The 25,388-nt window shown below is 35.4% G+C and overlaps 1 protein-coding gene across 5 annotated transcripts in view; it reads right to left on the reverse strand.

The window, feature by feature from the left end:
- The window catches only part of LARP1B (La ribonucleoprotein 1B), a 108,489-nt gene that overhangs the window by 77,435 nt on the left and 5,666 nt on the right, over positions 1 to 25,388 (reverse strand). For 4 of the 5 annotated variants that reach the window (XM_023743148.1, XM_023743150.1, XM_012559374.2 and 1 more), the window contains exons 2-8: positions 19,727 to 19,785; positions 18,717 to 18,776; positions 16,216 to 16,390; positions 13,079 to 13,219; positions 6,839 to 6,982; positions 6,506 to 6,671; positions 2,675 to 2,819 (exon numbers count right to left, since the gene is read on the reverse strand). In XM_023743148.1, the coding sequence (XP_023598916.1) occupies positions 2,675 to 2,819; positions 6,506 to 6,671; positions 6,839 to 6,982; positions 13,079 to 13,219; positions 16,216 to 16,390; positions 18,717 to 18,758 (813 nt within the window). In that variant the 5' untranslated portion in view covers positions 18,759 to 18,776; positions 19,727 to 19,785. The remainder of the gene's footprint in view (positions 1 to 2,674; positions 2,820 to 6,505; positions 6,672 to 6,838; positions 6,983 to 13,078; positions 13,220 to 16,215; positions 16,391 to 18,716; positions 18,777 to 19,726; positions 19,786 to 25,388) is intronic. The other variant, XM_023743149.1, reaches the window with a different exon arrangement.

Genomic DNA, 25,388 nt, shown 5'->3' on the forward strand with positions numbered 1-25,388 from the left:
GTAAAAGAAATCAGAAAAGTAAATGGGGAGGGTGTGTGGAATTGTCAAGAAAAGTCCACAAAAAAGTATTTGGTATAACGTAAATGTTCTACATCTTATTCAGGACAGGCTTATACAATTTTCAAAACTCATCAAACTTAATACCCTAACATCTCCATATTTACTGCATGTTGTTTATACCTGAATTAAAAATAAATAAACTCTGAAACGTTCCTATGGGTTTGAAATCTTTCCAAATAAATTAGAAGTTGTAAACAAAACTGCCAACTGTGTTGGTAGGATGTGAAGCAATTCAAACTCTCAATGGTGGTGGTTTTAACAGGTTCAATATTTTGGAAAAAACGTTTTATCAGTAACTAATACTTTGGACATGTTATTATGAGGGACTAGTCCCTGGAGAAGGACATCATGCTTAGTAAAGCAAAGGGTCAGTGAAAAAGAAGAAAACCCTCAACAAGACGGATTGACACAGTGGCTGCAACAATGGGCTCAAGCATAACAATGACTGTGAGGATGGCGCAGGACTGGGCAGTGTTTCGCTCAGTTGTACACACGGTCGCTATGAGTCAGAACTGCCTCGACAGCTGGTTGTCAGAGGCTGCGGTGGGGTGGAGGCAGGGGAAGACTGGCCACAAAGGGGCATAAGGGTGTGAGTTTGTCAAAGCTCATAGAACTATACAATGAGAAAGGTACATATTACTGTATGTAAATAATATCTCAATAAACCTGACTTTAAAAAGTAAAATTGTGGGGCTGAAAAATAAGGAAATGAAAATGTTCACAAATCTGAAAATAACACATTAAACAAAAAAACTATAGTGTTGAATATTACATTCTGCAAGAAATAAACAGCCCAATTAATTCCTAAAACGAAGTGAATCATCTGCTTACTTTTGAATACCAAAACAAAAAACTTCGTTGCTGTCAAGTTGAATGACTCATAGTGACCCTACAGGACAAAAAGAACTGCCTCATAGGGTTTCCAAGGAGTAGCTGGTAAAATCAAACTGCCAACCTTTTGGTTAGCAGCTGAGCTCTTAATCACTGTGCCACCAGGGCTCCTACTTTTGAATAGCGGATGATTTTTCAAGCATAGCATAAAGCTTTTAGAAATGATTAACTTCAGACCCCACTTGTTCTCTGAAAATGCCCAAAACTAAAGAATTAGAATTCATCTGATATTATATTCATGTGAAATGATATGATCTGCAAATTAAAGTTGCATTAAACTAAAAAACTGCTGGTAAAAAAAAAATTTGGAGAATGTTACTTACCTAGGCCTCAATTAGTAGTCTGCTACAAAAATCAAAATAAACATTTCAGTAATAATTTGTTTGCCCATAATACATACTGTGACATGTTTACTCAAATAAGTATCATTGTCATTTGTTCAACAACATATCCTCTCACTTAAAGACTTACTTATCGCCATTCATCATTATCTTTATTTTTGCAATAAGCCTCCACCTATTTTTTTGAGGAGAGGGTGCAGACGTAGGGGAAGTAATATCAAACTAGACATTACAGTTTATTCTGTTAATAATGCCAAGTTCCCTGTTACAAAAGCTCCTGTCCCTTCAGGAAGTCTCGCATCGCATCCTCCCTTCTTACAAAAAAAATTTCCTTCTCTTCCTTTTTGTGACTACCTGCTGTTAAGAGACTTGTCAGTAATACAGGGGATAGGAAACAGAACAAACCAAAAATGTGGGAAGCAGAAGAGATTTAATAACAGCAGTAAGACCACAACTACAAAGAATGCTTTAAATTAGCCTTTCTATAGCACATGAAAAATCCCTAAAACTTTAATAAATGAGAATATATGCTAATTTACAGGAACATGAAGAAGCCTAAAGGACCAAGAACACCCAAGAAGGTTTAAGTTTGAAGGATCAGATTAAAAACAGATGGAAATACCATGAGAGTATGGCTCCCGGACACCTTTTTAGCTCAGTGGCGAAGTCACTCCCGAAGTTTACCGTTTAGCCGGGGATTGGACAGCCTCATAAAACAAAACGGGACTAATGAGGCACAGCAGTCCAGGGACAAGGACTAGAAGGCAGTAGGGGACAGGAAAGCTGGTGATAGGGAACCCAAGGTTGAGAAGGGAGTGCTGACATGTCATGGGGCTGTTAACTATTGTCACAGGGCAGTGTGCACTGTTTAATGAGAAACTATTTGTTCTGCAAACCTTCATCTAAGGTACAAAAAAAAACACCAAATTATCTATGGGAGATCAAATTGACAACAGCAACTCAGAAGGTTTGATGGGAAGCCTAGGGTGCAGTGAGATGAAGAGAACGGTGATGGAATAATTTGGAAAAGGATATCGATGTCACTAAATTGTACACGTAGACACTTGTAACTTTGGCTATGTATACTTTCACCAAAAAAAAAGGTCCTCCAAGCTCGAGAAGGTAGAGTGTTGATATGTTATGGGGTTGTTAACCAATGTCATAAAACGATATGTGTATTGGCTTTTTAATGAGAAACTATCTGTTCTGTAAACCTTCATCTAAAGTACAATTAAAAAAAAAAATAGATGGAAATCTCGTTAGCAGTTCTTTGAGGGTTTTCCAAGGTTAGATATTTATTTGAGTTTTACAAAATGAATAAAAGCCACAAAACGCAGCCTAAGCCTTAGGCAACTACAGTTGGTTATTAAATGTATAATTACCTCTAAAATGAGGTTAAGGTTTGTAGTGAGAGCCTGAACACGGTGGAAACCAGCAATCAAGGAAATAGGCAAGAAACCTTGTTCATCCATCTTTCTTCTAAGAAAGAAGTCCCGCTCCAAATTTTCTATACTGAAGTAATATTCACTGAAGAGAGAAATAAGAAAGTAAATGTAAGTTTCATCAATTTATTCAACAAGAAAATACTGATTGCTTACAACATCAAATGCTATAAAAGTATATTAATTTGGTTAATAACATATAGATATCACATAATATAATGTACATAAAGAGGTGACAGTAAAAAAAAAATAAAAAATAAAAAAAAACCTACCAAATTAATGATTTCTCTTACACAAGAGTGCAAAGAAAGTATCTTCTTGATTATCTTCTCAAAACACTATTAACTTTTATTTAGATCAGCTTTACCTAAGTATAACAAATTAACCAAGTAATTTTACTTTAAAATAGTTCAATAATCAATTTTTTTAATGAGTCAATTAAGTGAAATTTCACTACAAAATCAGTTCTACTTGCTTCAATTAAACACTACGTAACAAAGCTCAACACATGTCAACAAATTGACTTCAACTTTTTCTCATCACTGAGAAGAAAAGTATATTGGAAATACTGTTTGTCAAGTTCACATTACCCATATAGCAGAGAACGGTTTTCTACATTGACAGAGTACTCACATTGTTTTATACCTCTCAACCCTAGTAATCGACACAATGTGTAGCAAACACTTAGTGAACACATGGGCACGTGCACATACACATACATATTTTATATTTGAGTGATTCAAATTCTCCCCATTTTTCCTTGAAGGATACAACTATAATAAACATTAAGGGTGAACAGAATATAGATAACAAGGAATATCATTAACAACACCACAAGGTATTATGGAGAAAAAATTATAAAAAAAGCTTAGACACTTTATCTAGTCTGGGAGAGTACAGCCCCCCTTAACCTTTTCCAAAAGAGATACGTAAAGGGACAAACTGTATGATCAACAACTATAAATCCCAATATACACAAAGATAATACGAATACATTTAATCATAATCTTTGAGAAATACTTGCTTAAACTATGCTCCATGTTAAAAAAAAAATAGAAAATTCTAAAGATACAGGTCAAGATAAATAAAGAAGAAAGTAGAAAAGCAAAAAATTATAAAAGAAATGCACAACATTATTGATGATACGGCATACAGTTTAATAATACTACACTGTTTCCATAGCATGGACAACAAAATTTTCGAAGATGGGCAAGTTATGAGAAAGCACACCAGCTGATATTTGGGAGTATAAAACGTGGTGACTAAAGATGCCTGCCCATCATGTATTTAAAACAAGTTTTAACTCTGAAAAAACATGGCAACTGAAAACTGGTTTTGAGCTACCGTTCATTAGAGGGGGGATAAAATGTAAACTCATAACCCTTAAAATATCCAAGTTGTTTCTTTGCAGTTGGGTATTTATCCTCATCCAACTGTCAAAGTGCAAAGTGCCTTTAAACGTTCTTTTTCAGTGTAATTTTAACCACCAAGCTCCACATCAGCAAAGTAGTGCTGACATCTTACTAACACTGGTAAATCATTTACTCTTCCTAAAACACTGAAGGAAAAAAAAAAAATCTATATCTTGAAAGATGAATTTTCTGATTTTTGTTACACCTCAAAAAGCCCTTTTCACAGTGCCTGGCATGTGGTAGACACATAACAAGCAACCAACCAACCAGCTGCTGTCAAATCAATTCCTATTTATGGCGACCCTATGTGCATCAGAGTAGAACTGTGCTCCGTAGGGTTTTCATGGCTGTGATCCTTTGGAAGCAGACAGCCAGGTCTTTCTTCTGAGGCACCTCTGGGTGGGTTCGAACTGCCCATCTTTGGGTTAGTAGACCAGTGCTTAACCATTCATCTGCACCACCTGGACTCCAGGCACATAACACGTGTTGTTCGAAATTTTCAGACATTAAGACATTTGACTCAGTCAGAAGTTAAAAGTGTTCTTATAGAAAAACTCTGAAAATAAGCTGCCCCCTTTAATATACTACTTTCTGAAAACCAAACTATCCAGATAAATTCATAAATCACCCTGTTGCCTATCACATAATACAGTATATTTTAACAACTTCTAATGTGATGCAAACATAGTAATCCCTACATCCAAATGCCAAGGATTCTCTAGCTAGACATAATCAAGATTTAAAATTTTTAATATTCTGAGATCAAAAATAACAAAACTAATATAAATTTTCCCTTAAAATGATAACTTACTCAGAATGGTTAGGTTTTTTTTTTTTTAGTGTAAGCCACTTTAAAATACATTTAGCATCATTTTTCCACAAATGTAAAGAAAAGTTTTTCAGTGACTTCTCAAAGAGAAAAAAATCTAAACTGTAATCAATGAGCCAATTCATGTATGAGAAGTCTCAAGGACACCAAGTCAAAAGCATGACTCCTCAAAGCCAGATCTCCACTAACTAAAGAATGGTAACATTAAGGAGCCAACCTAAACCTGGTATTCTACTAACATTTGCCAAAAACCCTACTGCTAAAACAATAACAACGAAAAAGTAGTCATGACCAACGCTGTGTCTGACATTTTGCTCAGTGTCCTAGGGGACATGATCATGTCCTACCTTAGAAGCTCTGGATTCTACACTGTATGATCAGAAATTTTGTCAACACTGAAGTAGCTCTGCTCCTCCCTCACTTGTATGAGCACATTGGAGGCCGAGTATTCTGACATGGAGTTGCATGTCCGCTGTCAGGCCTCAGAAGGGACCTGGCAGCAAGAGTTACAAAAAAGACAGGAATAGTGGTTTGAAGTTGACAGCCACATGCCAGGCACTCTCTGCCCATTAAAAGGCCCTTTTCTTCAGTGTTTGCGTCAACTGTAACAAAAGAAGCAAGAACGAAATAAACAAGTGCTTCGTACTGTAAGCCAATTATATCCACCATGAAGGCATCCCAGGAAAGTGCCCGGCTGATGCTAAAATTATTTTCTGGCAGATAATAGACAGTTGTGTGAAAAATGTTTATGCCCTTTTAAAAATAGCCTAATTATTTATTTTTCCTTCACCCTAAAAACACATAAAAAGGAAAATTCAAATTTCAGCAAATTAGTTATGTGAATCACCTTGGGAACATACTTCTCACCACTACGTAAATATGCAAAACATTCTCATCAATAGTAAAATGCAGAGGGATTTTTTTAAAAAGACAACAGAGCAAACTAATACTCTCCTGACCTCAACTTCAGTAGCCAGAAAGCAACTACTATGAGAACTAGAGTAAGGCTAAACTAAAAAATGTTAACTAGTCCTCCCTTTAATGTGTCACAAAGAAAAAGAATTTAAAAGATAAAAACTTAAAATTCAAAAGTCAATTGCTAAGAAGTCAAGAGATATCTACCATCATTTTTTTACTTATGTTTATATGCAAATTTTAATAAAAACACTTATTGCAAATAAGCCATTTTCAAATATATATATATACAGAAGTTTTATATTCGTATATTTAATTGCTCATATTATGCCATGACATGTTCACAAATGTCCTTTAAGCAGAGAAATACCTAAGCAGAAGAGAGAGCAACAGATTTATTAAATAACACGAACCAAATAAAAAAATTTTTGTAAGATACCTATTTTAGTAGCATATTTCCTAAAAAAAATACAGTATGAAATACTGTAAGCATTCTCCAACTTTTACTAATAGCTTAGAAAATGTGTTATAAGGTTTTTGCTAGTCAATGACATTAAGGATTGATACTGCAACAGACCCTACTATCTCACCTGCTTATGTCTGATATCAACTTACATTTGTCGCTTAATATACTCTTTAAGCAATGCCTCTTCCACAGGATACACCTGTACGCCTGTACCATCATCATAGTAATACATCATACTGGTATTAAGTTCTGTTTGAAATGGTTGATCCGTCCTTTCACCATGTTCTCGATAACCACATGAATAATCAGAGTTCACTTGATGTAAACAAAGAACAGGAAAAAAGGAAGAAACAGTTACACAAAGAAAAATCCAAACTGAAGTACTTCAAGCGGTAACAAATATAAAACCATCTTTATTATCAGATAAAAAATATCAGTTAAAAAATCCATCTAATTTAACAAAACGAAACATCATGCCGTACATCGAGGATTTCCCCGTCCCCGTCCTCTTCCCCGTCCTCGTCCTCTTCCCCGTCCTCTGAGGGGACCTCGGATGTTACCACCCTCACTTCTCACACTGGAAGCTTCATCTTGATCATCTCTCTTTTCTCTATCTCGCCTCCAACCTTTTTAAAATAAAAAATATTTTATGTGCTTTAATTTGCAATTATAAATGACATGATTATCTCTACGGAAATATGGTAACCATCCTCCTCTACTTTGTAACTAGTTGATAGCAACAAGGCATTCTTCAGATATATATAAACTTAAGAGACCCCACAGGAATTTGTCAAAACACCTCTAGCATAAAAGAGGGCCCATAAAAAGTCTTGACACATAAAGACATTCTCATGAGTAAAATACTAGAAAAACAAAGAGGTCCTTTATTAAGAGTGTACTTTTGAAGACTGAAGAATACAAGTTCCAAGACTAGAGTTTTCACTACATAAAACACCTAGAAATTTACTTATTTTCACAAAATGTTTAAGGAAAGGATGTTTCCATTTCAGAAGTTCCTTTAAAAAAAAAAAAAAAGACAAAACAAATGGGGAGAGGATGATTGTAATACAATACAGGAATTATACCTAGAAATCATATTTCTCTCTCATGGAAACACACGTGCACACACACACAAAGCAACTCAATGGAAAAAAATGTATAAAAGATGGATAGGGCAAACAAGGCTATAGAAACAACCAATTAATACAGAAAACGGTGTTCAGCTCATTGACTGCAAGAAACAGAAATGAAAACAGTGAAAGAGTATGTCACCTGTCCCAGTAGGGCAAACAGTTTAAGGTTTGATAACATCAAATTTATACACTGCTAATTAAAGTGAAAGGAGTCCTGGTGGCACCAAGGGAAGTGCTCGGTTGCTATCCGGAAGGTCTACTGGAAGGTCAGCAGTTCAAACCCACCAGCCGCTCCGCGGGAGAAGGATGTGGCAGTCTGCTTCCGTACAGCCTTCAAAACCCTATGGAGCACTTCTACTTTGTCCTATACGGTCTCTAACGAGTTGGAATTGACTCTACAGCAATTGGTTTGGTTTATTTTTTTTTCAATGAAAGTGGAAACAGGCACATTCACTTTGAAAAGCAATTTGGAACCATCTAATAAATTTGAAGGTACACATATCCCAGAGACCAGGGTTTCTCATACTTGGTACTACTGACATTTTGGGCCAGTTGTGGAGGGCTGTCCTGTGCACTATAAGATGTTTAGCATCAACCATGGCCTCTACACACTCGATGCCAGTAGCCTGCTTCCCCTAACCCTTTGTGGCAGTCAATGTTATCTCCATACAATGCCAAATGATCCCTGGGGGACAAAAATCACTCCCCACTGAGAATTACTGCCTTTAGACCCTGAAATTCTATACTTAGTGTATATCTTAAAACAGTCTTTTTCATACATTTCTGCCTCAAGCCACTGCAAGCCTTATGTCATACACCCCAGTACATACATAAAAATTTGTATATAATTTAAACACAAGTGTCATGAAAAAATATTTACTATGTGAAGCATTCTGTCCTATAGGGTCGCTATGAGTCGGAATCGACTCAACGCCAATGGGTTTGGTTGGTTTTTGAGGCACTCTGGTCTATTCTCCCCCACCCTTGCCTCTTCTCTTTTTAAAAACATGACCCAGTACACTGGTTTTATAACCCACTCACTGGTTGCAATCTTCGGTCTAAAAAAATTATCCTAGAGAATCTCTTGTACTTGTGCACTAGAAAACATGCACAAAAAGTTCATGGTAGCAATTTAATAGGAAAAAAACTGGGAACAATCCAAATATTCACCAACAGTATAAGAGACTTTACAAAACAGTAAAATATTCTTTAACCCATTGCCATGAAGTCGATTCCAACTCATAGCAACCCTACAGGACAGAGAAGAACTGCCCCGTAGGGTTTACAAGGAGCAGCTGGTGGATTCAAACTGCCGATCTTCTGGTTGGCAGCGAACCTCTTTACCACTATGCCACCATGGCTACAAAAATATTCTTTAGCAAGAGAAAAAAAAATGAATTACAGCAACACAACCAACATGGATAAAATCTAAGAAAATAAGACTAAGTGAAAAATTAGTGCCAAAGAGTGTATAAATGGAGTCATACTGCGTGACAATCTCAAAAAGCACGTAAAAAAAAAAAAAACCTCAAGCTTTTTTTTCTGAGAAAGAAAGCAATGGGATGAAATTGTAGAAGGCACACAAAGAAGTTCAAAGGTCATGGTAGCATGCATTTCTTAAACTAGGTGGTGAGTTCCAAGGTGTGCTCATTATATTGCTGTTCCTTATAACCTTAGATATTTTTTTTTAACATACCTAATATTTAAAAGAAAAAATTTAAAATTGAGTAATAGCTACTTTTACAATAAAATTAATATATTTGAGAAACAATGGTACAAAAGGCAAATACTGTCTTACTTTGTCTTTAGATAAGTTTTATCGTTTTAAATTCACATCCTACAGTCAATTGAGAAAATTGTAATTTACTGACTGGATTTTAGATAGGATTAGGGCATTTCTTAAATGATACATTTTCTTAAGACAGCAATGTAGAAGTGTCATGATATCTGCAAGTTACTTCAAATGATTCAGTAGATGAATGGATGAGTTAAATATAGCAAAATTACTAAATTTAGATGGTCGCTAGACTGGTACTCACTATACAATTCTTTCAACTTTTTGTATGTTTAAAGTTTTTCATAATAAAATTAGAATTTTTTAAATGATAATATCATGTTTACAAAATTTTCTTGGTCTTTCTTATCCATGCACAGGATAACATGCCTAAAAAAATTACCAGACTTAAAAGATTTCAAAAGAAAACTATAAAAGCAAACGTTCATCCTACTGTTTACACGTATTCTCCTATCCTCTACTTTCTGAAATCTGAGAAAACTCTCTGGAAATAATGCATCTGGGGAATGACTGTTTAATGAAAGCAAAACCATTAAGTGAAAGATTGATGTGACTCAACATGATGGATGGAACAGGATAACACCACCTAAGCCAGCTGAACCTTAACACATCTGAAAGAGTGACAACCAGACATTTTCTTCCTCCTGTTGTGATACATTACAAAATACACAAAAAAATGAACCTGAATCCAATCAAACCTGTAGCTCTTATTACCAGCTATATACAGAAAAGAAGATATTAAATAACACCATGACAAAGCAATCAGCCAAATCCAAAATATGGGCAATTCCATACGTGACCCAACCATCAGCAACTGAAAGAAAGGGGAGGTAGGAGGAAAGGAAACTGTAGATTAAAACTAAGTTTAAAACAACAATGAGTTACCACTATTCATTACAGAAGCTAAAACTAAAAAGACTGATAATACCCAATTGTTGGCAAAGACATGTGGCCAAATGAAATAAACATTGCTAGTGATAATGTGGAAACCCTGGCGGTGTTAAGAGCTACGGCTGCTAACCAAAAGGTCGGCAGTTCGAATCCACCAGTCACTCCTTGGAAACTCTATGGGGCAGTTCTGTTCTGTCCTACAGGGTTATTATGAGTTGGAATCAACTCAACAGCAACAGGTTTAGTTTTTTGGTTCTGGTGATAATGTAAAGTGACACAACCAACCTGGAAAACAGTTTGGCTGTTTCTTAAAAAGTTAACTATAAATTTACCATAATAATCCACATCCTTACTCTTAATAAGCCACACCATGGTAATCTACTTCTAGGTGTTTACCTGAGAAAATAAAACATATGCCCAAACGTATGTTCATTATTCATAATAGCCACAAATAGGAAATAAATATCCACCAACAGGTGAAATGGATAAGGGATATGCATACTGATTCAATAAGGAGACCTGGTGGCACAGTGGTCAGTTAAGCACTCAGTGCTAACTGCAAGGTCACTGATTCAAACCTACCAGCTGTTCCACGGGAGAAAGATGTGGCAGTCTGTTTCTGTAAAGATGACAGCCTTGGAAACTCTATGGTGCAGTTCTATTCTGTCGTATAGGGTTGCTATGAGTTGAAATCTACTCAATGGCACAGAACAACAATATGTCCACTCAACAGGAAAGAAACTACTGATATAAGGAATATGGACAAATCTCAAAAACATGCTGAGCAAAAAGACATAAGAGTACATATTGTATATTGTATAGTTCCATTATGTGAAATTCTAGAAAAGTCAAATCTAACCTATGGTGACAGAAAGTAGATTAATGATTGGGGGTGAAGATAGTAATATGAGTGCATTTTAATACATATAAAATACATACATCTCAGTAAAGTTGATTTTTAAAATAGGATTCAGAAACCAACAAAAAGAGTCTCCCACTAGCCAAATCTGGGACAATCTAAGCATCACACTAAACAACAACCATTACCCAGTAAATAAATTAAAAATCTATGAGCTCACAACAACAATAAGCTGTTCCTTATAGTAGAATACCAACTAATAAATATAGAAGGAATGATGGAGTTACAAAAATCTGCATTTGCAGCAACCATCAGAGTAATATATGAATCAGGCAAGAATCAACAATGGAAGCTAACACACGTGTAAAAAATTTCCATGGTCTAAAAATCTCTTCCCACAAATTACTTATTAATTACCAGGGAAGAGTGCCTTTAGAATGAAGAAACCTGGAGTACCACCTTAACCAAGTAATCCTAGTGATTATTACATATAATGGGAGAGACCAAGATCATGTGTATTCCCATGTAGTACACTTAGAAGAAAACCACAGAACTTTTGTAGAATTCCTCAAAAAATTCTTAACCCAAATCTAATCATGGGGAAATACCAGAAAACCTGAAGTAAGGAATATCCACCACATAATTGTCCTGTTTAAAAAAAAAAACCTGTTGCTGTCGAGTGGATTCTGACTCCTAGCAACCCTACAGGACAGAGGAGAACTGCCCCACAGGGTTTCCAAGTGGTCTTCAAAAATGTCAATGGCAGGAAAGACAAAGGCAGAAGAATTGTTCCAGATTCTTTTAAACAAAAGAGAAAAGACAACTTAAAAGCAACGTGTGATCTCAGACTGGATCGTGGGAAAGGGAAAAAAAAAACTATAAAGGACATCATTAGGAAAATCTGACTGCAGGTGGTCACATTATATTAATGTTAAGTCCCCTATTATTAACTGCTATGGTTACTGTGCTTACAAAATATACTCTGAAGGTATTTAAGATTTAAGGGGCATGATACCTGTAACTTACACTCAAAATGGTTACTGCTATATGTGGTTACTAAAAAAAAAAAAAAAAGCATTAATGTAATTGCTGTCAATAAGTTGCACACCTGTAAAAAGCTGAAATGTCAAAAGTTATGTGATAGATATATTTACAGCAACTACAAAAAATAAAGAGTAGCTGCGGAGGCTCCTTATATACAATCAAACACCTCATGACATTTGGTTCCTTCATTTGGAGGTTTACGATCATGGTTTCATGGGGCATTTCAATTAATTGGCCTAATAACATGTTTAGTGCTTCTGCTCTACCTCCTAGTTCACTGTGTACTGCCTGGGGTCTTAAAAGCTTGCAAGCGGCCATATAAGGTACAACAATTGGTCTTGATTCACCAGAAGCAACAGAGGAAGGAGTCAGAAATAGGAAAAGAAAATGGAATGTGTGGTTAATTGCCTCATGAACAACTGCCTCCTTTGCCATGAGACCAGAAAACTGGATGATGCATGTCTACCATTACTGAACATTTTGATCAAAGATTCTACACAAGAATCCTGATCAAAAGGGGTAAATGCAGAACAGAATTTCAAATTATCATGGACTCCAGACTTTCTGGAGCTATGGAGGCTAGATAAAACCCTGAAACTATTGCCCTGAGATAATCTTTAAAACTTAAACCAAAAATATCCTCCTGAAGTCTTCTTAAAACCATAATTTAGCTTAACTAGTAAACAATGTCTGCCTTGAGCATTATGCTCTCTTAAGATCTATTTATATGGGGTCAAATTGACAACAGCAATTTGAAAGATTAGACAGGAACCTTAGGGGGAAGTGAGTTTACGTTAATGGGGAAGGAACAACTCAGAAAAGGAGTTTATGAATGGTTGCACAACTCGAAGAATGTAATCAACATCAATGAACTGTACATGCAGAAAGCTGGAATTGTTTTTGCTGTGTATATGCTCAGCTACAACAAAAATAAAATAAATTATTTTAAAAAATAATAAGCATTAAGATCTTTAGTCATTTTCCTTAAAATGTAACTTACTTCGTGTATCATTTCGCCTATTGTTATGTGCTGTTTTATTTGCTTCAAGTTGACTTCTTGAGCTGTTCCGGGATCCTGGTCTTTCTTGACCATCTGGTCTTACATCATCTAAGTGGAGTGGTACCCACTTGTGCTTATTAGCTTGAAGAAAACAAAATAAAATCTTTTAATGACAATGTACATTTTTCATTAAAGTTTTGCAATTCAGAAAGCACTTTAAATTTTGATTTAAAAAGTTTTAAATTAAAAAAAAAGTGAAAGACTGTTAATTTGCCCTTGAAACAAGTTATGGATCTCCAGAGTACCAAGAGAATCTTTTTTCTGCTCATGTAACTCCTTAATAAACTTGTTTGTGCAAATGTTTTAAAAAATCAAGCGAAAAAAGTCAGCGATGGAGGTATCACTGGATTTCTTTTGTTTAAATGAAATGTTCTCTCAGAAATTCTGTGTTTAAGTCTGATGCATAAGCTATTCAAAAATAATACGTATACATACTGCCCCTTTGTAGTATTTGATTTTTTGGCTAAAGAAGACACTTGGAAAGACACGTTTATGGCTCAAAATTGTAGTTTCAGATCACTAACATACTCATTTATATAGTATCATTACTGAAGAATGAGGTTTCTCAAAAATGTTACTTGGATAAGTTTAAGTATAAAATTTGCTTAACTGCATTTGACAGAATTTTTTACAGCTATTACACATTTTCCTACTTTCTTAATACAAAAGATAAAAACAATTTAACTTTTCTTGATGACTAAATGATAATATAATTAGTGTATTATAGTGATATTTTAAAAAGACTACCTATCCATGGACTGCATAGTCAAAAAGTTTCAAAACTTTCAACAGTCTTCTGCCCAATCTATATTCTCTTCCAAAAGAAGAAGATTCTCAGGCACAGCAAGAACTACCAAGCTAAGTTTAAGGGAAAAGGACTATTATGTGCAACTATAGTACTGATACCCTATAAATCCTGCAAACTATGGATCAGATGAGGAAAAGAGAGTATGAAAGAATCTCAAAAACTTTGAAAAGCTTCTACTATAAATTCTATCAATGAGATTCTCTGGCATATATCTTCTGAAGATAAAAAAAGTATGCTCTAGGGGAGTCAATTCCTGACTTGATTATGAGTTACTTTAACTACAAAACACCTGATCTTTTAGTGCTGGGTGGTCACATTTAACTGAGGTAACTGGCAAAGAGGACAAATTTTAGAGAAGGATGACAGGTCTGTCTGTATGAATTCTAGACAGTCAAAAGTCTACTTATGCCTCTAGGAAGCAGGAAAGAGACAGTAAGTAATAAAGCAATTAAGAATTAGGGAGAAATCTTCAAGAGTATGGTCCTTAGACACCCTTTTAGCGCAGTACTGAAGTCACTCCTGAGGTTTGCCCTTCAGCCAAAGATTAGACAAGCATACAAAACAAAACAAGACTAAATGGGCACACTAGCCCAAGGGCAGGGACAAGAAGACAAGAGGGGACAGGAAAGCTGGTAATGGGGAACCCAAAGTCAAAGGGAGCGTGTTGACATATCATGGGGTTGGCAACCAATGTCACAAAACAGTATGTGTATTAATTGTTTAATGAGAAACTAATTTGTTCTGTAAACCTTGATCTAAAATACAATTAAAAAAAAATTTTTTTAAAAAGAATTAGGGACAAATTTTTCCAACAACCAACTGCTATCCTATTTACTACCTACCACTTTATAATTAGCCTTGACTCATAGTATCAAGTGAGCCTAATGCCTACCCTGCAGCTAAGGTTTACATACATATATTTTTAAAATCTATTCAAGTAAGTGATCAATGTATGATATGTTATTATTTCCATTATTAAAGAAGTTGCCTGGCAACTACTGCACCATTAAATGTCCCCTCACATGCCACATTACTTCAATGCTTCAATGGTTTCCCATGGCACTTAAAATCCCAGTTCCAAGTTACCAAGGCCCTGCATAACGTGGATCTTGCCCACCTATCCAACCTCATCTCCTGCCACTCTCCCCAAAGTTCACCATGGTGCAGCCACTGACCTTCTTACAGTTTAAGTTCTTTCTGCCTATAGGCCTGTCTTAGTTATCTAATGCTGCTATAAAAGAAATACCATAAGTGGATGGCTTTAACGAACAGAAATTTATCTCCCACACTTTAGAAGGCTAGAAGTCTGAACTCAGGGTGCCAACTCCAGGCGAAGGCTTTCTCTCTCTGTTGGCTCTGGGGGAAGGTCCTTGTCATCAATCTTCCCCTGGTCTAGGAGCTTTTCAGTGCAGGGACCCTAGGTCCAAAGGACACGTGCTCCTGGCTCTTCTTGTTCGGTGCTAATGAGGTCTCCCTGTCTCTCTGCTCACTTCTCTCTTTTATAGCTCAAAAGAGATTGACTCAAGATACAACCTAATGTTATAGATTTGAGTCCTGCCTCATTAATATAACAACCTCTACTCCTGCCTCATTTAACATCACAGAGGTAGGATTTAAACACAGAGGAAAATCATATCAGATGACAAAATGGTGGACATTCACACAATACTGGGAATACTAGCCAAGTTGATATACATTCTTGGGGGACACGATTCAATCCATAACAAGGCCCTTGAACACACTTTTGCCTAGGATCAGAACAGTGCATGAAAACACGCTTTTACAAAACAGACAATTCATAATCCATCCCTAGGCACGTGAAAGGTCAGGAAAAAAGGATGTAGAGATGCTATATATATGTAAATTTTTTTTTTATTGCAAAGTGTTATTTTAAGGAGGGTAATGCTATGAGAAAAATAGTAAAGCTGACCAAAATTGTTCTTATTTTTCACTTAGAAAAATGATTTAATTTTCCCAGAACTCCCTGAAAAACAGAAAGCAGTTTCAATGCAGATTTAAAACAATAGCTATCACACAACTTCCCAAAACTATATTTACAACATCCCTATAAGCAGAACTCCATCCTATTTTCTTATATATGTAAGTCAAATGCAAAAACGAAAGTCTAGTAGTTAAGAAATGTAACAAAAGCAAATCAGTTACCATTATAGATGTCTTATCACCAAAAATCCAAAATACACTTTGGTGACTACCAAGGATCATTACTACAATTTTCTTCAAAAAGTTAAAATCAAAATGATAAACTGACCTCTCTTTCGTTGATTACTTGACTGAGCCTCATCTTCACTGACATTTTCACCGGGACCATCTAATTTTGTTTCTCTGTTTTCTTTGCTCTCATTGTTGCTTCTCTTTTCAATTTTCTCATCCCTTTCTTTTCTATTTTGTGGCTTCTTATTTCCTTGGCTAATAACACTCTGACACTGCAAAAAGGTTTTCTGAATGAAATTATTTTCATTAACATTTTCACTAACATATCTAAAAATTTATATATAAAGATGCTATATATGTAAATATTTTTTACTGCAGTGTTATTTTAATATACATCTTTCCTATTTATTGCATAACAAGTAACAAAATAGCCTTCATCCAAAAACACTGCTTTTTAAAAGACACTGTTAAGAAAAAAGTTGATATAAGACTTGTATCCAGAATATATAATGGACTCTCAAACTCAGTAATAAAACAGCTCAAATTTTTTAAAATCCAGAGTTGACCACACACTTCAAAGAAGTTGCTGATGGCAAACAAGCATATGAAAAGACGCTTGACATCATTAGTCAGAGAATTACAAATAACTACAATGCAGTATCATTGCACATCTATTAAAATGACTAAAGTTAAAAAACTGAACATACGAAGTGTTAGTGAGGATGTAGAGTCAATGGAATTCTCATATGCTGCTGGTGGAAATGTAAAGTTTAGCAGTTTCTTAAAAGCTAAATAAAAACCTACCATATGACTTAGCCATTCTACTCCTAGGCACTTACTCAAGAAAAATGAAGGCATGTATCCATTTAAAAATGTGTACACAAATGTTCATAGAAGCTTTATTTGTAACAGCAAAAACTGGAAACAATCTAAATGTTCAAGGATAGGTGAATGGATAAATTGTGTTCCATCCACACAATGGAATATTCCTCAGCGATAAAAAGGAAAGAACTACTGAAACTCAACATGAATAAATCTCAAAATAATTATGCTGTGTAAAAGCTAGAACCCAGAAAAAAATCATACATATGTGTGTGTATGTATGTGTGTATACATTTTATATACACAGATATATAAAAAGGAGTGTGAGGAAACTTTTGGGAGTAATGAATAAGTTCATTGTCTTGATTGTGGTGATGGTATCACAGGTGCATACAGGCCAAATTTTATCAAATTGTACATTTTACATGTGTGCTATTTATTGTATGTCGTTTATACCTCAATTAAGCTGTTTAAATAGATACGTTTACAACTACACACCAACAATACTGCACAAATTACAAATATCAAAGTGTACGGTGTCAAATAAAGACATGTAATCAGATAACCATATACGCTATTCCTCTTCAAAGTCCTTGATGGGATATTTTCGAGACAACTTTCAGAGTTTCGTTTATAGATACAGTTAAATAAAACTGAAAGTCTATTCATTGCACACTTCTTGATATGAAATACGTATGTATGTCTATATATATACATATATACATTTAGCACTTCAACACATATTGAAAATATTGTAAATCAAAGAAAACATACATATACATAGAAATATAAAACAGCCTTCATTTAGGCGCATTATATTAAATCACATTATTTGTAGGCATTAGGTGAAGACAACAGCAAGGTACTCCAAACTCAAGGTTACCTCCTGAGAATACAACCAGAAAGGGGAAATATGATGAATGAGATCAGGCATCTGGAAAATAGGTAAAACTATAAAAGAGGTAGTTGCCAAGCTTACAGCACCTCTTTATCAATGTGTAATTTTATACAAAAATAAAATTTTGATTTATAATTTATAACATATAATCATCACAGAAATAACAGGTAAATCTTACAATACATAAAGCTTAAGACACTAAGTTCATTACTAATACTACTGGCAATGCAAAAAGATGATGCAAATTAACAAAAAGTAATCTTTTAGAAGAATCTAGTCTTTATATCTATCCACAATGCTACAATTTTCTAGATCTTAAGAAAAATAAATTCTGCATGATGAAATATTTTCCTTTTATTAAAAAAAAGCCTTAAAATAACAGTCACTCTAGGACAGCCGCATAAAACCAAATGGGACTAATGAGGTACAGCAGTCCAGGGACAAGGGCCAGAAGGCAGAAGGGGACAAGGAAGCTGGTGATAGGGAACCCAAGGTTGAGTAAGGATAGTGTTGATGTGTTGTGAGGTTGTTAACCATTGTCATAGGGCAACATGTGTACTAACTGTTAAATGAGAAACTATTTTGTTCTGTAAGCCTTCATCTAAAATGAGAATAGCAACACAACTGGAAGAGCAAAGTCGATGTCACTGAACTGTGCATGTTGAAATTTTTGAAATGGTGTATCTTTGGCTATGTATACTTTCACCAAAAAAAAGTCGAGAAGGGAGAGGATTGACATGTTGTGGGGTTGTTAACCAATGTCATAAAACAATATGTGTACTACTGTTTCATGAGAAACTATTTGTTCTGTAAGCCTTCACCTGAAGTACAATAAAAAAAAAAGAATAAAACAAAACAACAAAAAAAATTATACTCACTCCAGTGTTCACTAACTCGCTTGGTGTTGGCCAATTTGCCATGTCGCCGAAATCACTAGCCTAAGAAGTAATAAATAAGTGTTATGTTCACGAATTAGTTTTCAAAATTATAAACAGAAAAAATATTTTCTAGACTTCATCAGCCTGAGACCAGAAGAACTAGATGATGCCCGGCTACCACCAATGAACATCCTGACAGGGAACACAACAGAAGGTCCTTGATGGAGCAGTAGAATGATAGGATGCAGAACTCAAATTCTAGTAAGACCAGACTTAATGGTCTGACTGAGACTGGAGGCGCCCCGGAGAGCATGGCCCCTGGACTCTCTATCACCCCAGAACTAAACAATTTCCAAGGCCAACTCTTCAGACAGGGATTGGACTGGACTGTGGGACATAAAGTGATACTCGTGAAGAATGTGCCTTAGTCAAGTAGATACAAGGGACCAAAGCAACAGCTTCTGTCCAGAGGTGAGATGGGAAAGCAGAGAGAGTTAGGAGCTGGTTGAATGTTCATGGGAATCAGGGGTGGAGGTGAGGAGTGTGCTGTCGCAGAATGGGGTGAGCGGTTGGGGTCTCATAACAATGTATGTTAAAAAAAAGAATTTTGTACGGGAGACTAACTTGAAATGTAAACTTCATCTAATTACAATTAAAAAAGAAAAAAGAAAAAATATTTTCCAAAAGTGAAAGTAATTTTTTAAAAAAGTCTACATTCAATTATATGTAGGCCATTTGCCAAGTTAATCTAAAAGCCTCTCAGAACAACAGAACACTTTGAAGTAAGAATGCCTGGGCTTATCATAAAATTTCTAGCATAATTTAACTAGCTAAAACAAGGTACACATGACAACAAAAGATTTTGGATAAAAACTACAGTTCTCTAGTATACTAACAAACTAACATCAGTGATACAATTGGAAGAAAAATATACTTATACAAATCTAAGAGGAGTCAATAACAATTTTCAAACTCAATATAGTAAAGAACTATTTCTTATGAAGACATACCTTATTGGTCTTCTTTGTCTTGAGTTTTCCTGCTTTTATAATTTTGGGAGAACTGAGCTCTAAAAAAAAAATACACAGAATTGTTTATATAACCACTTCATTCAATATATTTAACAAAATAACACTGTACCAATTTCAGTCAATCAGCGTAGTCATTACTCTCAACAAAATCCAAAGTTTTGAAACTCAAATTCCTAACAAGAAATCAACTACATTCAACACTTTGATTCAAATTGGTCTTCAGTGTCCAAATCAATATGTGAGAAATACATTAACAGTTTACTTACACTGAATTGACAGACCAAATCTATTCATTAAAAGAACTATTACATGATAAAATTAGAAATAAAACATGTTTTAATACAAAGTTAGCGACTCAAGTAATCTCTAATGGGATACATTTTTCTATACAATTAATACATTCACCAAGAAGCACCCAGAAAATAAGTCAGAAGCCTTCAAACTATTTGTCCTAGAAAACAAACAGGTTTGGCAACCATAATAGGTTGTACCTAGATTCACGCCATAAAATAGTGTAACTGGCCACTGTAAAAGTTTGTACAAGAGTTATCATGGGATTACTATCTGCCCCTATCTTGAATAAGAGCTCAGTTAACAATAAAAACCAATATACTGTTCTCAAATGAAAAAGTTCTTACATTGCCTTTTAGTTTGGTTCATTATCTAGCAAGATGGTCAGATAGCATGATTGTCTAGCTAAACATGACCTAAAGCAAATATTCAATAACAGAATAAACTTGAGATCTACATCTACAGACAATACAGTAATCAAGCAAAATATGAATCTCATAAATCATGGCCATGACCAATCTACAGAATAAAGTAAAGCAATCTTTGAGTTAAAATCCAGAAGCAGATTTAAATGCCAATACAGAGTTCTTATCAAAGGAAGAGGGGTGAAAGATGAGGATGCAATTAGGAATGGGCATACAGGGATCTTGAACACTATTATAGTATTCTATTTCTAAAGCAAAATACTGAGTACACAGGTATCCATTTTATTCGCTGTTATACTTTTAGGTAGACATGTGTGTGTTTATGTGTGTATGGATAAAATATTTCATTAAGAAAAACTAAATGCAGTTGAAAAAAAAAAAGACAGGCAAGTAGGACAAAAAAAACTGAACTCCATGGGGGAGGAAAAGGTCTAAATTACTAATAAAGAACAGTATTTGCCTGAACATTATCTAGTATTTGATTAAAATATACTCTGTAGATACTATACTTTATGAAAGTTATACAATATAGAATATTTGTGGGACTTTTCCCTCAACAAAGTGGAAAACATGCTCCAAAATATTGCTGGCTGAGTAGGCAAGTAAATTTAATGCCTAGAAGTTATAAAATACAGTTTTATAAAAACTATGTGATGTAATAGAAACTAAGGGCTAGGCAATACAAGCAAGTTTTATTTAGCTTTATTACAAATCATGAGACATTTATAATCATGAAACCAAGGTCAGAAACTAATTATTAAAAAAAAACTACTCTGACTACATAGAAACTTTTTAATAAAATTTTAACATCAATACTAAATGACAAAATGAAGTTTAACTACAAAAACTGAAGAAAAAATATTTGCAATGTGACTGTTAATAATCTTTTTATTAAAAAATCAAAATGGCCCCATTCTACCTAGACATTGAGAATAACTCCCAGCTAAAACTGAGTAGAACTCGGGGAGGAAGAACCCTTGAACTTTATTTCTTCAGGCTTTAAAAGGAAAAGAGATTTTTCAGACTTTTATGCTCTTGGTCTTTAACTCAAAAACAGTTTAGTGTAGATTTTTTTCTGAACTTTTCTGAATGTGTCAGCTGTAATTCCTCCCCAGGATGTATAATGGGAAAAGTTGACATTTAACTTTGGAGCATCTATGATATTGTCATTTTATAAACAGAATCTTTTATGCATGCATTGTAATTGGAATGTTTATATGAATTTTATCAATGTCATAATTTAATCTCATCATAGAATACGTGAAAAACTATGTTGGACAATATGACTGAAGAATATGGGACATGAAATATATTATGAAGTAATTTCTTACTACTGATTACTAAGTGGCCCTAAAAATTCATTCAGTTTGCCATGAGGAATATTTTCCTCAACACTCCTCCTTCCTTTGTATCAATGCCTCTCCATGGAAACAGAGTAAGTTTCCTGATTAATGAGTTTTGGAAAAGAAATGAAATGCAAAGCCAGCATCCTTTCCCCCTTTTTTGGGGGGAGCTGCTGTTGTTGTTGATATCAGGTGCCATCAAGTCGATTTCAACTCATAGCAACTCTATGTGACAGAGAAGAACTGCTCCATAGGGTTTTCTAGCCAGTAATCTTTACCAGAGCAGATTGCCAGGTCTTTCTCCACAGAGGAGCTGGTTGGGTTTGAACCAGCAACCTTTCGGTTACCAGCTGAGCACCACTGCACTACCAGAGCTCCTCCTCGGGAGCTAACTGCCCACAAAAAGGAAGCGTTTTGGTCTGCTTCTTCATACCGTCAACTTCACAGAGGCAGAACCGCAATAGAAGTAGCAGAGGGATTACAGTTATGCAACACCAAACTGGGTGAACAAGTTTGTCTAATTCCAAGTTCAACATAAGGAAGCCCTTTGTGTTGCTTACTTAGGCCACCTCACCAACCCAGTCTTTTTTCAGTTATAAGGACGATACTGAGCTTTTAAAAAACAAATATATAAATCTGGGTAAAGGATGCACAAATGATTTAAAAAAGAAATACAAATGGCCAAACATGAGAAGGCACTTAATTGCACTAATACACAAATGTAAATAAACTAAAACAACAAACATTTTTCACCTATCAAATTGGCAAAAAAGAGAATGCTCAGTACTGGTCAGCCTGTAAAGAAATGGAAACTTCTCTCATGGTGTTGGTAAGAGTGTAAAGAGTGGTATAATCTTTCAAGGAAGTAATCTGTCATTCAAAATGCATATATCTGTTGATAAAGCAATTCCATTTCTGGAAAATTATCTGGGAATCAAGACAAGGTACAAGGATGTGTATATAAGACATTCACTGCATCTTTGCTTATAACTGTACTTAAATAAACATCCTCTATATTCATTAATATGGGACAGTTAAACTGTGGTACATCTACACAAAAAGAATAATTTAAAACTTTTAGAAGTAAATCTGTATGTATTAACATGGAAAGAAATCTATCAGGCTTTTCATTTTCTCATGTTTCAACAAATATGGAAATTGGCCTGTATGTCATTAGAGAAAACCTGAAACTGTAAGGCAATCAACCTAGAGGAAAAAATACACACACACACAGACACATTACAGATATACACAGACACAACAGATGAAACCTAAGAAACAAATTTAAGCTACTAGAGGCTCCTAGTATGTATAAATACACATAAGCAAGTGTGTGATCTTAATATCTCTACTTTTCAAACATCAGTAGTGAGGCATTATCACTATATACCAGTATAATTTTTTAAGAAATATTCTAATACCTTTAAAAATTTATGAAGATACTGATAATAAAAGGCAATAATAATGAAAACTTAAAAAAAGAAAGGTATTTGACTTAACAATGGTGTCGCTGGAACGGAAGCCAGTGGTTAATTAGTAACTACCTGTATCATTATCTCACATTATTATATTTAAGGAAAAATGTAATAAAATGCAATTTTGCTATAGCGTTTTAAAAAATATAAAAACTACTTAATTCTCAAATTGGAAGTACCAATTTATACAGTCACTTTAGAGAGCTACTTAACAACTAAATACCCTGGGACCTAACAATTCCACTTCTCAGAACCTGCCTGTCTTAGTCATCTACTGCTGCTGTAACAGAAATACCACAAGTGGATGGCTTTAACAAACAAATTTATTTTCTTAGTTTAGGAGGCTAAAAGTCCAAACGCAGGGCACTGCTATAGGGGTAGGGCTTTCTCTCTTTGTCAGCTCTGGAGGAAGTACCTTGTCTCTTCTGGGCTTCTACTCCTGGGCAATCTTCATGTGCCTTGGCATGTGTCTACCCCCATCTCTTTCTGCTTGCTTGTTTAATCTCTTTAATTTCTCAAAAGAGATTGACTCAAAACACATCCTACACTAATCTGCCTGCTAACATAACATAGACAACCCATTCCCAAATGGGATTATAGCCACAGGCATACAGGTTAGAATTTATGACCCATATTTTTAGGGGACACAATTCAATCCATAAATTCTATTCTTTGGCCCCCCAAAATTCATGTCCTTGCCACATACAAAACACATTCACCCCATCACATCATCCCAAAAATATTAAATCAACTACAAGTCCAAAATATTATCTTCTGAAGCATCTACATCAAATATTGGTGAGATTTCAGGCATATTCCATTCTGGAGCAAAATTCCTCTTCACCTGTGAAATCTAGAATACAAATTACCTGTTTGCAAAGTACAATGGTAGAACATGCACATGGTAGACATTTCCAATACAAATGGGAGAAGTGGAGGGAAAGAAGGGATAAACAAGCACCAAGAAAGTCCAAAACCACAGTGTTGATGTGTTGTGAGGTTGTTAACCATTGCCATAGGGCAGCATGTGTACTAAGTGTTTAATGAGAAACTATTTGTGATCTGTAAACCTTCATCTAAAGTGAGAATAGGAGCACAATCAGAAGAGTGTAGTCGATGTCACTGAACTGTGCACGTAGAAATTTCTGAAATGGTGTATCTTTGGCTATGTAAATTTTCACCAAAAAAAAAAAGAGGTCGAGAAGGGAGACGGTTGACATGTAGTGGGGCTGTTAACCAATGTCATAAAACAATATGTGTACTACTGTTTAATGAGAAACTATTTGTTCTGTAAACCTTCACCTGAAGTACAAAAAAAAAAAAAAAAAAGTCCAAAACCCAGCAGAACAAATTACAATAGCTCTCTCAAGGCTTGAAAATAATCCTCTCTTCTCTGAGACCATTTGGACAATGGTCCTGCCCTCCAGATTATGGGTGTTGGCTACACCCTCTGGATTCTCAGTGGAGGCCCCTGGCCCTATGCTTCACAGCAGGCTTTCAGGCACACAGGTATGGCAAATCTGCTCCAGGGCTTCAAACTGGTTCAGTCATGGCAAAGAAGCAAAACTGGAACAGACAATAACATTTACAATTTGGGTGAATCAGACCACTAACTAGAATGGAAAAAATCACAGGTTAAAGCCCTGGAATGGGAAACTCGGAAGGGCGAACCTTTTTAGGAACCTGATGCGCGCGACTGAATTATTGCCAGGACTGTGGAGAGTGACGCACATTCAAAGCAGCAGTGTAGGTCACCACCTTCGAGCGGGGCACCACCGTTTCCCACTGTGCAAAATCAGGTGGGCAAGTGATTTGGATGCTATGCAACACATACACCGCCCTTGTTTTCTAAGGGGAGATTAAGTTTCTAGCAGAGTTTCGACCTGTAATTCTTCCCTTCCAGTTACTATCCTGGTTCACTCAAATTCTAAAAATTCCAATCTGTTTGGGTGTCACCTCCTCAGCCATGTCTGAACCAGGAAGAACCAGTTCGAAGCCCTGCTCTGCTCCCTTAGCTGTGGGAGGTCCCATTCTCCTAGTCCATTTGAGTGGTGACCCCACACCCTTGGTCCCACCAGGCTCCATTCTTCTTCCCCTTGGGCATGGC

This window comes from Trichechus manatus, unplaced genomic scaffold (assembly GCF_000243295.1).
Source record: "Trichechus manatus latirostris isolate Lorelei unplaced genomic scaffold, TriManLat1.0 scaffold00239, whole genome shotgun sequence".
NCBI classification, from domain to species: domain Eukaryota; kingdom Metazoa; phylum Chordata; class Mammalia; order Sirenia; family Trichechidae; genus Trichechus; species Trichechus manatus.